Source organism: Miscanthus floridulus, chromosome 6 (genome assembly GCF_019320115.1).
Source record: "Miscanthus floridulus cultivar M001 chromosome 6, ASM1932011v1, whole genome shotgun sequence".
In the NCBI taxonomy this organism is placed as follows: Eukaryota; Viridiplantae; Streptophyta; class Magnoliopsida; order Poales; family Poaceae; genus Miscanthus; species Miscanthus floridulus.
In genome coordinates, this window is record NC_089585.1 from 114,464,351 (window position 1) to 114,477,283 (window position 12,933).

At 40.9% G+C, this 12,933-nt stretch overlaps 2 protein-coding genes across 2 annotated transcripts; both read right to left on the reverse strand.

The window, feature by feature from the left end:
* Positions 1-330: 330 nt before the first annotated feature.
* LOC136456646 (uncharacterized) lies at positions 331-5,092 on the reverse strand. The gene is made up of 12 exons (XM_066456567.1): positions 4,721-5,092; positions 4,515-4,609; positions 4,219-4,285; positions 3,874-4,018; positions 3,611-3,748; positions 2,441-2,580; positions 2,252-2,299; positions 1,859-1,969; positions 1,604-1,782; positions 1,412-1,533; positions 902-978; positions 331-810 (listed from the first exon to the last, which is right to left on the reverse strand). Exons 1-12 carry the CDS (start codon positions 4,922-4,924, stop codon positions 700-702), a joined length of 1,437 nt encoding a protein of 478 aa, XP_066312664.1. The 5' UTR covers positions 4,925-5,092; the 3' UTR covers positions 331-699.
* A 2,401-nt stretch (positions 5,093-7,493) lies between these two features.
* Positions 7,494-12,207, reverse strand: LOC136456647 (purple acid phosphatase 2-like). The gene is made up of 9 exons (XM_066456568.1): positions 11,816-12,207; positions 10,264-10,464; positions 10,066-10,177; positions 9,748-9,974; positions 9,483-9,612; positions 9,215-9,281; positions 8,576-8,729; positions 8,143-8,264; positions 7,494-8,024 (listed from the first exon to the last, which is right to left on the reverse strand). The coding sequence occupies exons 1-9, from the start codon at positions 12,113-12,115 to the stop codon at positions 7,826-7,828; spliced, it is 1,512 nt and encodes a 503-aa protein (XP_066312665.1). The 5' UTR covers positions 12,116-12,207; the 3' UTR covers positions 7,494-7,825.
* Positions 12,208-12,933: the final 726 nt, after the last annotated feature.

The window sequence follows — 12,933 nt, forward strand, 5'->3', positions numbered from 1 at the left end:
GTGCAAAAGGTAGTAAGGACATACATTTTTATAATTAAGAATGCGGAAGGTAGTAAGGATATCTATTTTTACTATTTTTACTGTAGGATTAGACTAGGCCGATAGTTCAAGGAGGTTAGATGGATTTTTTTTTTCTACGCAACTGGGGGATTCATTCTAAGGCGAGACAAGGGTGGTTTGGACTAAGCCCACCATCTGGCCCAACCGCGTCAACAATACGATGCGTCAATAATCAGATAAACACGCCCTGCTCCTCACTGTACCTCACCCAACAGGCCTGACGCTCATTTTTCTCGGAACGAAATGAAAATTCTGTTGATCTCAAAGAACTAGACAACTCCAATCCGACTCATGAGTTTTGGATTGGAAAGTAAATATATAATGTAATGCACTGTACCTGTTAATCCTAACCGAGTATAATATATTTGGAGGACAAAATCATGAATGATACAAAGATACAGTCCTAAAACAAATGACGAAGGATATACCGCCACAAATGCTTTACACTCTACATGGAGACCTATACTACAGTAAATACAATCAAGGCCGGTTGATCTTTGCCCTTGCCTTGTGTAGTTATGTTACAAACAACATCATGGAGGTGCAATGTACAACAAAACAAAAAATGCCTTCGTTGGAATCATCAAACAGCATCTACCCTTCGTTCTATAAAAGCATCCTTCATGGCGTGGAATCGCTCTAATTAGTTTTCGATCGCTTCCATACAATAACTGTGCCATCTGAATCAGACGAGGCCAGAAAATTCTCCCCATGATTCCAGGCAACCCCAATTACTGGAGAACCATGTCCCTTCAGGAATACACATGAGGTCTCATACGTGTCTTAATGGTGGAACAAAAAAGTTTTAAGATGTGGCAAACACAGTAAGGATATCACATACCTGTAGTTTATTCACACATGAGTTCTTTGGGCGTGCCAAATCATAGAAGTAGACATTTGCGTCCTCGCTTCCAGTAACTTCAAGTTCAGAACAAAATATGTCAATGTTTTTTTTTTTTTGGAAAAATCCAGCTGTGTGTAACCAGAAACCATGAAGTCAAAGAATGGAACAAAAGATAGCTGATACACCTATCTTTCACAGTCATCCATCATTTTTTTGGGGTAAATCCAATTCAACATTTAAATATATTGATTAACATTTGTTCAGAAAACTTAAAATCAAGTTTTACGTGTGCTTGTCAAGGTACTTCTGTTAATTACAATGGAACTTTACAAGTGTTAATAATAAAACATATATGATAATAAGTAGTGCAAATAAAGAGTGCCAAAATTAGTGCTAGCTGCAGGAAAATTGCAGAAATAAGACACCATGATCACCAATAGCTTCAAATTTTAGGTATTTAACAGCTTCAAACATTGGAACCAGTTTTAAGTTTTAACTCCCACATACCTATGAACTCTCCTTTCTCAAGGGAAAGAAGTGGACAGAAAGAAGCACGGATAGTCTGCAGCCGTGAGGCCAGTTTTAGGGAGCATATGAGAGTCAAGTATCCCTTAGCATCTGTCATGATGCTGAAAAGTAAAAAATATAAATGGTTATGTAAAGTCTACCATATAATAAGCTATCATTAAGGTAACACACCTGAAGAAAGAAAGGTTTCCATCTTGAGCACAAGAAAGAAGTACTGGGCAGCGCGCCACCAGAGAGAAGGTCCGATACTGGATTGTTGTAATAGGAGATTTGCTCTTATTACTTTTGTTCTTGTGAGTTCTAGATAATGACCCTGTATGTGAGTTCACACTAACAGTATATATGTAACCCTGCATTTCAAGAACCATTTCAAAAATATGAACAGCATATATCATGTCAAGTTAAACAAGTTCAATTATTGGATACCTGTGCATCACCAGCGAAAATAAACTGCCCAGTGTGATCAATATCCAAAGCTGTAACCGCATCATCAAAGTTAAGTTTGCTGATTACTCTCCCAGTGCTAAAATTTATTGCCTAGTTTACAGAGATAAATGGATCACAAGGTGGGAAAAACAAATGGGGGCAAGGAAAAAAGTGCTGGTCACAGTTTTACATGATTTTTGTTAACCAATTACACAGTAGAGTACATCATCCATATCAAAAGAAATAGCAGAAGACAGAAACTTTGTTTTCCACTGTTATTGACCCACGGATATTAGATAAGAGGCACAAGCAACAAGCAACAAGAAACATATTGGACAGAGAATAACAGTATATAAATTTTGGACTTCAGGAGCAAAAGGCGAAGAAGTTTACATTGATTTCCTTGTTTGCATTGCCAACTAAAAGCAAATTATTGTTCACCTGCAACAAAGCAGTCCATAAGAGAACTCATAATGATTCCCATACAAAGAAATATTAGCAGCAGAGGTATAGGGGGATAGCACCAATGAAATAAGTAAAGGGTTAGAAAGAAATTGTAAATTGTGCTAAGTTGGAACTTACAGGATGAAAACAGATACATAGCTGGGAAGAAACTCCATAGACGACCCTGATGCACGTGCCTTTAGAGATTTCCCATACTCGTACAGTTTTATCCAGAGAGCATGAAGCTATGTACTGGTTATTAGATGAAAAATCAAAATCTGTAATGTGGTCAGAATTTGAAAATCACGAAACACAAGATAACTAGATAAGTAATGAAGGAATAGATAGGAAACTGAAGTTTGAATTGATCATTTCTAATGTATTTCGACCGAGTGCGGACTTCCTCATCCTGCTGCCAGTCCGCTTGTGACCAAGCCAATGAAATGAATGATATAGCATGTTCTTATCTCTTGCGTTTTCTCACAGCAAGTCTGGGCCATGATTCTTCATAAACTCAGCATGGCCAACCTTGCGCCAAGCCTGGATGCAACTATATTTTCTAGCTGGTGTGCAGTGCTGCAAAGGGGTTCCTAAGGAAGTGAGAGAAGGCCTTAATTCTCTAATTATCTTAGTTGCTTGGGAACTTTGGAAGCATTGGAATGCTTGTGTTTTTGAAGGAGCAAGCCTGAGATTAGAAGCTGTCCTGCAGGCTATTGTGTATGAGAGCAGCCTATGGTGTTCTGCTGGTGCTTTAGCGCTCCAAGAGTTGCTTTCGAGGTCACTTCCCCTGATCCAACTAAACCTTTTATTTAATTGAGGGGCTGTTGGTGGTCGGTTTTTTGTTTTGTGTGGTGCATTTCTGTGTCACTGTGTGTGTGTTGTTTTTGGGGGGTCTCGAAAAGGCACTTCGCCTTTTCCTTTGTATTTCTATCTTCTTATTAATGAAATGACATGTAGTTCTCCTGCACAGTTCAAGAAAAAATTATAGAAAAGTTTCCATATCTTCTACCTTTTCTAGTTATGGCAAAACCCACATTCAATTAGCAAATGTATTACTTCTGTAAACCAATTTATATGCTCAGCGTTCAAGAAAAAATATGTATATGCTCAGCAATACGCGAGTTTCCTCATGACCAGAATAGCAGTTATTATTGATACTTGGAAATCAACTTTAACAGAACTAGTGATTTTCTGAAATAGGAGGGAAAATCTTGGTAATATGTAGCAACTCTTTGTTGACTTTCATTGTGACAAATGAAGGTAGATACAAAAGAATAGCTTTACTAGCAAAATTATGTGTAGTCTAACCTGTGATATTTTTAGAATGCCCTATCATTTTTTGAAGAACAGATGGTGGCTCAGAAACCTGGCAGACTGTCAAGCTGCCATCTGCTGCACCATATGCAAGCAGGTCGGAACTTGCACGGCCAAATTTCAGTATCGTAACTGCCAAGAATAAAATCAGTCATTAATGAGAAGACTGGTATACTAACCAAATCAATCAGACAAAAACACTTGATCGCAGAAAGAGAAGAAACACATGGCATGACCATGGGTTGATAAGAAAAAACCTGAGGCTTTGCAGTTGTCAAAGATGCAATGCATTCCAACAAATGAGTATGCAGGCTCGGCAAATCTGACATGCCGCTCAGTATCACTCTGCTTTGAGCCAATACTTACGGTGCGGCTTAACACACCGCTGTTACTTCTCAAGTCCTGCATCAAACATGTTACACAAAAGTTTAAAGCAGCATGAAAGTAAGCATCTCTTGCATAAAATTTCCTTTTTGCATCAGTCTCTTGCGTAAAATTATCCACAAAAGCCTCTTCACACGATTAAAAAATATGCAACTTGAAAGGATGAGGTAAAACAGAGAGAGAGAGAGAGAGAGAGAGAGAAATTAGATGAAACATACCCGCATATAACTCCAGCTGTCTGCCTCGGAGAGTGTAGCATGTACTGGAGAGGGAGCCCACCTTCCACTGATCAATTACAGATGTTATGATAACTATCATGGTTACATTTCACCTTAACTTTTCGGTCACACTATGTATTCAAAAGATTAAGGTTGAGAGCAAAATACTGCCAGTGAACTAGCATGGCCAACAAACTAACAACGCAACTAGAGCAAGCCACGCGAGCACAGCAACATTGTCTCATTTTGTTGGCTGCAGGCAGCGACACACGAAAAAAGATCTAAGGCGCACCAACCTGTTGCTGGGCGTGCTGTGGGCGCTGCCGCCTTCGATGCGCCGGAGAAGAAAGTTGCGGTAGGCGACATAGCCCTTGCCGTTGCACCGCCACTCCTGCACGCAGGAACGCCTCCCGCGACCACCAATGAGTCGAATTCATCCATTCCCCAAAGCTAAATGCGATACGAACGAGGGGATCTAAGAAGCGGGGGTACGCCTACGTACCATTCGGTGCTGAAGGGCGGAGGGGGGCTTGCGGCAGAGAAGGAGGCGGCGGAGGGCAGCGTAATCGGCGTCGGGGCGGGACGAGGAGGCGGCCGGTGGCTGTAGGACGCAGCTGAGGAAGTCAGGGTCCGTCGGCATGCAAGGGGCGGCGGGGCACTCCGGGGAGGAGGAGGAGGAGGCCGTGGCCGAGTCGGCGGCAGCCATCTCCTCCGTCTCGCCGGCCGCGTGGCCGGTCGTTCGCGCGCGTCCCGGGGAGAGATCAGGGACGAGGCCGGGCGGGGGCTTGGATCTCGGGGACTCGGGCACTTCAGGCGGTCGTACGGGCGTGTGCTGGCAAGAAGTGGTTTGTTTCGTGTCCGTGCCCACGACGGAGTTTGGATTGTTTGGCCTGCATACAGTACTCTGTAGTGTCTGCTTCGATGTTGGCAGATTCCAAGATTTATAAAAAATAAAAAATATTAGTAACATTTATATATTTTTAATTCAACAACTAATATAATATTATTATCTCTAAATAAGATTTTAGAATTTATTTTTTAAAAAAATTAATGACCTTATGCTGACACAGTCTACAATAAAATTGTAGTCTCTAGCAAGATCTCTAATTTTGAAATTCAACTTTAAAAAACTCAAATGACCTCAAATGTTAACATGGTCTACATCAAAATTGTATCTCTCAATACGTTCTGTAACTTTGTAATTGATGATATATATCTATTGTTGTTTAGATGTCCAAATATTTGTTTAAAATTCTCATATTTTGAATTCAATTTATTTGTTTTTTTAAACCACAAAAAAATTGAGCTGTAAATGAACTCAAATAAAAAATTTGTCAACTACAAGGTTAGATCATGTTGAGAGCTATAACTTTGGTGTAGACCATGTCAACTTTAGGGGTCATTTGAAAAAAATGAATTTCAAAATTAGAGAACTTAAAATTGTCAACTGTAAAGTTATAGACCTTATTGGGAACTATAACTTTGTAGACCATGCCAATATCCAAGGTCAGTTGAAAATTCAAAATTTTGAATTTTAAGATTTAATAACTTAAAACAAATACTTAAGCCTCTAAAATATACTAAATAAGAAACGTATTAACTATAAAGTTGTAAATCGTGTCGAGCTCTACATCTTTTGAAATAAAGCATCCAACTTCACGTGAAAAAAAATATATTTTTATATAAGAGAGAGAGAGATAAATGATAGGCAAGCCCCACTACCATGTTATAAAAAAAAACGCTCAAGAAACCACTTTAAAATGGTCAAGTGGTATATTTATATGATTTTAAGAATTATGTGGTGCATATTGTCCAGTATTGAAGTTCGAGTATGTCCTTCAAATTCAGCGACTAGCTCAAACGGGTAAATCAGACTTTACTCTATTAATTAATTAATTGGAGACGTTTCGATGATTTCATGATCTTTGAGCTAGAAGGGGAGAACACAGACAAGAATTGGATGGGAAAAAGTTTTCTAGTCCATATCTCCAGGTCCTTCACTGTTCCTACTATATTTTGCATTTTAGTTCCTAAATACATATATGGTATTTAAACCTCAACAGGAAGAGTGCTAGCCAGCTAGTCGCGGTGCTTGAACAAAGAGACTATCACGGCCAGAATTCCCTCAGGGCATGTTCGGTTAAGCTAAAAACCTGGTCAGGAATAATTTCAGTTGACACATCTATTCAAATTAGAATACAAATCTTGCCTGGTATATTTCCAGGGAGCCATTCCCCTTCGTCCGATCGGCCCTCAGATTAACGCTGCAATTTGCAATGCCGTGAAAGCAGGGTGTTATTGTTATTTTCTGAAGGGTAAAGTATAATTTACACCCTCCAACTATTGTCAAAGTATAGATTTCAACCTCGAACTTTAAAACCGGATAACTTTGGCCCTCCAACTCTTGAAAAAGTTCAACTTTCAACCTTTTGGGCGGTTTTGTGTATGAACAGTATTTTTGATATTTTTAGGAGGCGTCGAAATTTTATATTATTTTTAAGCATCTTAACGTCCTCAAATGAAAAAACTCAAAACTACAAAGTTGTAGATCTCATCAAGATCTACAATTTACATATAAAAATTATCTTCATCCGACATCGTATTGAAGGGTTTTCTATTTTTTGAAATTTGAGTCTCATCACGCGACAAAATATGGTGCTGAAATTTTATATTATTTTTTCGAGCATCTTACTGTCCTCAAATGAAAAAACTCAAAACTACAAAGTTGTAGATCTCATCGAGGTCTACAATTTACATATAAAAATTATCTTGATCCGACATCGTATTGAAGGGTTTTCTATTTTTTGAAGTTAGAGTCTCATCACGCGACAAAATTGTAGTTTTGAGTTTTTTCATTTGAGGACAGTAAGATGCTCGAAAAAATAATATAAAATTTCAGCACCATATTTTGTCGCGTGATGAGACTCAAATTTCAAAAAATAGAAAACCCTTCAATACGATGTCGGATGAAGATAATTTTTATATGTAAATTGTAGATCTTGATGAGATCTATAACTTTGTAGTTTTGAGTTTTTTCATTTGAGGACGTTAAGATGCTTAAAAAAATAATATAAAATTTCGGCGCCTCCTAAAAATATCAAAAGTACTGTTCATACGCAAAACCGCCCAGAAGGTTGAAAGTTGAACTTTTTCAAGAGTTGGAGGGCCAAAGTTATCCGGTTTTGAAGTTCGAGGTTGAAATCTATACTTTGGTCATAGTTGGAGGGTGTAAATTATACTTTACCCTTTTCTGAATAAGGAAGCAGGGTATTATTCACCAGCACCTAGATGAGTACACACGCTGCTTAGCAATTTGCACACCACGTCCACAGTCAACAGTGTCTTTACAGGTCACCACTGCGATCGGCAACGTATGCTGTGCACGTGAATTCTGTACACAATCAGAGTAGAGCCAGTCCGTTTAACGTAACGCTTCACACGTTATTCTCTCTCTCCAAGAGAGCACGACTGCACGAGCAACGACCAAGGAGAGCTAACTAGAACTGACAGAGGCTGCATCGGAGCTTCGGAGGCTTCGTGTATTCGGGGCAATGCTTTTATTGGTCGTGAGGGACCGCAACGAATAAACAGCTGCAGTCTCTCGTCCTCACTGGAAATCGTCGGCCGAATCGTCCGTCGGCTCCCAGTACCGGTTGGTGAACCACATGGAGTCGGCGGCCACCGCGCTCCCGTCCTGGTTGCGGTGCCACGTGTAGTACGCGTGTGTCCGGTTCTTGATGTCCAGGATGGCGTGCCCGAAGCTCGCCTCCCTGAAGGCCGAGTAGCTCGGCTGCGGCTGCGACATGCTGCGATTTTTTTTTCCGAGCAGAGCCAACGCATTGTTTGGTCAGGAAATGAGGGAAATATGAACAAGCCATCTTCGCGAAGCTCAGGAACTGGAAATGAAGTAGTGTCTTATCTTACTTGGTAGCCAGTCCTTCCTGGTTCCCTCCATCGCCAATGGTGATGTAGACTGGGGCCGATTGATCAGGGATTGGAGTGCACAGGCCATTCACAACGTTGTACGCCACATTTGATATCCTGTGCTGCAATCAGAAAATATTAATCTGCGTTACGGAACTCAGGATTATGATAATGTTCTAACCAGAGTATTGACGCCTAGCAAATTGAACTGAAAAGCTTTCATTGAAATGGAGACAAAGATATACACAAATAACTCTCGGTTGTTCTTTTTTAGAGGTTCAGTGCATATATTCATTAGGTTTACAGCCGAGGAAAGCCTCACCGGCGCACAAACACTAAATCCTACTTAGTATAACTCCCAGAAGTCCATAGCAGAGTGAAAAAAACAACAACCATTTGCAGCAGAAGAATTTGATAGTACAGAGCTGCTTACTGTGCGTTCGTAGGCGTGGACATGTCCTGCAAACACAGCGTCAACTTTGTACTTCACGAACCACGGTTCATACATCACCCTCATGGTTTCACCTTCCATATAGTGATAGTTGTAGCTATTGTACCATGGAGCATGCATGAGGACAATCAACCAAAGCCAGAAAAAAAATTTAGGAGGGACTGAACAAAAGAATATATGCTTTTTTATCTTCTCTTAACCTTAGCCCCTCCTACCTAATACATACAACAACAACAACAACAACAACAAAGCCTTTAAGTCCCAAACAAGTTGGGGTAGGCTAGAGTTGAAACCCATCAGAAGCAATCAAGGTTCAGGCACGTGAATAGCTGTCTTCCAAGCACTCCTATCTAAGGCTAAGTCTTTGGGTATATTCCATCCTTTCAAGTCTCCTTTTATTGCCTCTACCCAAGTCAACTTCGGTCTTCCTCTGCCTCTCTTCACGTTACTGTCCTGGCTTAGGATTCCGCTACGCACCGGTGCATCTGGAGGTCTCCGTTGCACTCCTACCTAATACATATACATAAAATTTTAAGAGAAAGCTTAGGGGAGCTCCACATGCCCAGGATCGGTAGGGGGGGCTAGAGCCCCCCTAGCCCCACCGCTGGCTCCGTTGCTGATGGTGTTTCACTCCTGTTGACCTTGGGAAATTCAGCTTCAAGCCACTTGTACTGAGGAGTGTATTTTCCTGGAAAAGGAACAATAGCATTTATAGATAACCCTAATTCATTCTAGCTAGTAGCAACCAGAACATATGTGCATATTGACAGTGTATTATTTTACCCAAATGAAGCATATGACCAAATTATCTTATATCAAATACTCACTGGCATAGTGCATACTTGCAATAAAAGGACTAAAACACAGCATCAGTCCAACATACACATACCGTATGCTGAGTATGATGCCAAGACAATAATGTAGGCTGAGGCCCTTTTGATGGAATACCAGTAAGGTGCCGTGCTACCAGAAGCCTTGTAGGGTGTGGGATACCTGTGACTGAATGGCTTTGTTTCACCCTGCAAATGTATGCAACTGAATGAACATTTCAATGCCTATAACATGGCTCTAGTGAAATATCTACTTTTTGAACTGCCAACACACCCATTGAGACATATAGCATATGAAATAATGTAGAGGATAATACTACATACAAGTTCTGGAGCGAAATCTATCTCATGATTTCCAGCAGTCCAGATCCAAGGCTGGTATGCGACATTCCTCTCTACAAATCTTGCCCATGTATCCCACCTCACATTATCATGGTATGGGTAGTTATCTGCATATGATAAATCCCCAACAAAAAGCACCGCCTGTGCTTTTGCATTGGACTCATAATGAGTCAGCGTAACATTGGAATCGAAGCTCTGACCAAGATCACCTGAACAGAATTGTCAAGTTTCAGTAATATAATAAATCCTAGATTTCAGCGATGATCAATAAAGTCATAGCCTCATCATATTGGGAAGCACCTATGAGACCAAACGTATATGGAACATCTGGGCCACTTTCTGGAGGAGTCATAAACCAAAACTTCCTCACCGTTTGTCCAATCCCAACAGCATAGTAATACTTTGTGTCAAACTGAAACAAAGATGGGTATCCAAGTGAGATTCTATATGAGGAAGAAACAAACATACGTACGACCAAAATTCTGATGAGATGGTGACCTCCAACTTTTTGATTGTGCAATGATGAATGTATCCTGAGGTGTAGTTGTAGAAAGTATACTGAGTATGCTTCCCATTTGCAGTATAGTTGAGGTTGTCCTCTGAAGTCCCGTAGATCACAGTACTCGAGCCAGGCTCACTTGTTGTCACCCATGAGATTATCATGGCTGTGCCATCATGATTGCCTTGTGTGATGTGAACCTTTGACAGCACAAAATCAATCAGCATCAGAGTGGAGATACCCCACTGACTATATGTGAGCACAACAGCATAGAAAAAATAAAAAGGAATGGACGTCAGCCTTGTGCAAAAGGCATTGTAATATTTAATAATTCTATGGAGTAAGATGAAGCAAGAACAAAAAGGTTAGGACAAAAGTAAACACAAAGAAGTCCACAAAAAGGTGTCCTACAGCCTATAAGTAACGGTCAAACTCGAACATAAATATATATGATGGAAGGCTACTCTAGAAGTTCTTGGTAACTTTAAGAACGACTAAAGCAAAACAAATTAGCAAAAAGGTGGTAGGGAACCAGTATTTCTAATTCAAGAGCACTGAACTCTTAACGTTTAATTTGTGGCCTGGGATTAAGGATGCAAAAGTAGCCTGAAAAGCGTAAAATACATATAAGAAGCACAGAAAAAGACCCTACACTTTCATGGTTGCAGTATAAATCTGTAACTTGCAAATTGCAATCATGAAGTAGGTTCAATCAAAACGTGCTAAGAACATAGCACAGGCCAACGAAATACTACAACAGATAAATGGTCATCTAAAGAGAAAACTAGGGAATTAGAAGATAAAAACGGTACAGATTTTCTAAAAGGCAGAGCTCAGCATTCAGTATAAAGGAAACCACAGGAACATCGTCTTTTTTTTGGTGATAAAGGATGTTAGATTAGTATGACAAAATGGACAATGACTAACTGTTGTGGTCTATGTGTTCTAGAAATAACATTCTAAAATGGTCCACAAACTATCTTCAAACGGCTTTTCAGTAGGATAGCTGACAGGAGCATATGCGGGCAAACCATGCAAGTCCACTAAAAGGACATAGATTTTCAGATGGAAATATTTGAATTCAAGAAAACAGTGTGACTAATCGGAGGGAAGTTCCAAAGGAACCAACAGTAAAAACTTCACATGTACTACTGGGAAAGAATTTTCTTGTCTCAGGCTAGGCGCCTAGCTAGTATTCACATGGGAAGCATGTAACTAGCATGGATTTAAAATGACAAGCATACTACATACAAACGATCGGGATTAACGACAACTGCAGAATATAACCAAACAGACGCTGACAAACAAAATACAGATTCCCTGGAAGCACCAAAGATTCTGCAGAACATGGCAATCCACTATACCGACTCTGGCCACTCGTGCCTTTCACGTCGCAGCGACCACTACGGAGCAACAAACCCGTGTGCTACCGGACGCGAAGTCGCGAACAGTTTACATACTCTGAAAGGAACGATTACATACTCTGAAGTCAAGAAAGCAGTCGTGAAGAGCATAACGCGGGGGCCATCCTATTCCTATCGAGCGGTTTACCTGCTCGGGCGCATTGTGGCCCGGGGGAGGGCGGAAGACATCGGCGTCGAGTGGCATATCGATGGCGGAGCCGAGTTGGCGCCGGTACTCGCTTGTCTGGCCGGCCTGGGCGCCCGGGCACACGACGCCCACAAGCAGCAGGGGAAGGAGCGCGACCCAGGCGAACGCCGCCACGGCGCCGAGCTGGTCCACGCCGTGCCGCCCCATTCTTCCCCGCAGCGGCGGCGCGGGGACGGCAGTGCCTCCTGCGTTCCGTGCTCTGCTTCTAGGCTTGGCGCCGCGGCTTGCTGGAGGTTGCATTGGACGAGAAAACGGGAATGGGATCGCGTGTTCGACTTCGTGCTCGGAGATGGATCGACTTTTCTGGGTCAAAGCGTGCGGGGGAACGGAGCGGGGGGTGGGGGTGGGGGGTGGGGGTTGGGTGGGGTGGGGGGGGGGGGGGTTATGGAATATGCTGAAAACACTGTTCTGGCTGAATTGTTGTGAGAGAAAAGCACTGTTCCGTTTGAAAAAAGAAGTCGAACAAGTCGAATATGGGGTAAGCCGAACAGGTGACTGTGACGACCAATAGTGACTACTCCTTCCATTTCAAATTATTAGGCGTTTCGTTTTTTCTAGATATATTAAGTTTATTTTACTATGTATAGTGTATTTTTCCTACTCCCAGGAGTAGTTACTCTTATCTTCAATAAACCACGTTACGTATATGCGCAAACTCATTTATCGGTTTGAGTATGTTTATATACTCATTTTATGATACTCCAAATCTTACTATGTGAAATTTTATAAAAGAACCCATATTGTTTAATATATTATTTTAATAATATTATAGTAGTATATAAACTTGGCATACATACTACTCTAGATGGTCTGGTATGATCACATACTTCGTCTATACACTTCATCGGGTCATATACACCCTAAAGCTAGAGATATGGACATGGGAGTAATTACTCGCTGGGAGTATGAAATAATTTCCCTGACTGTTTATCTAAACATAGTATATATATCAAGTACATAGCAAAAGCTATTATCTAGAAAAGTCAAATATCTTGTAATTTGAAATGGATGGAATTATACTACTGTGTGGCACTACAAGAAGATTTCTTTCTTAGCGA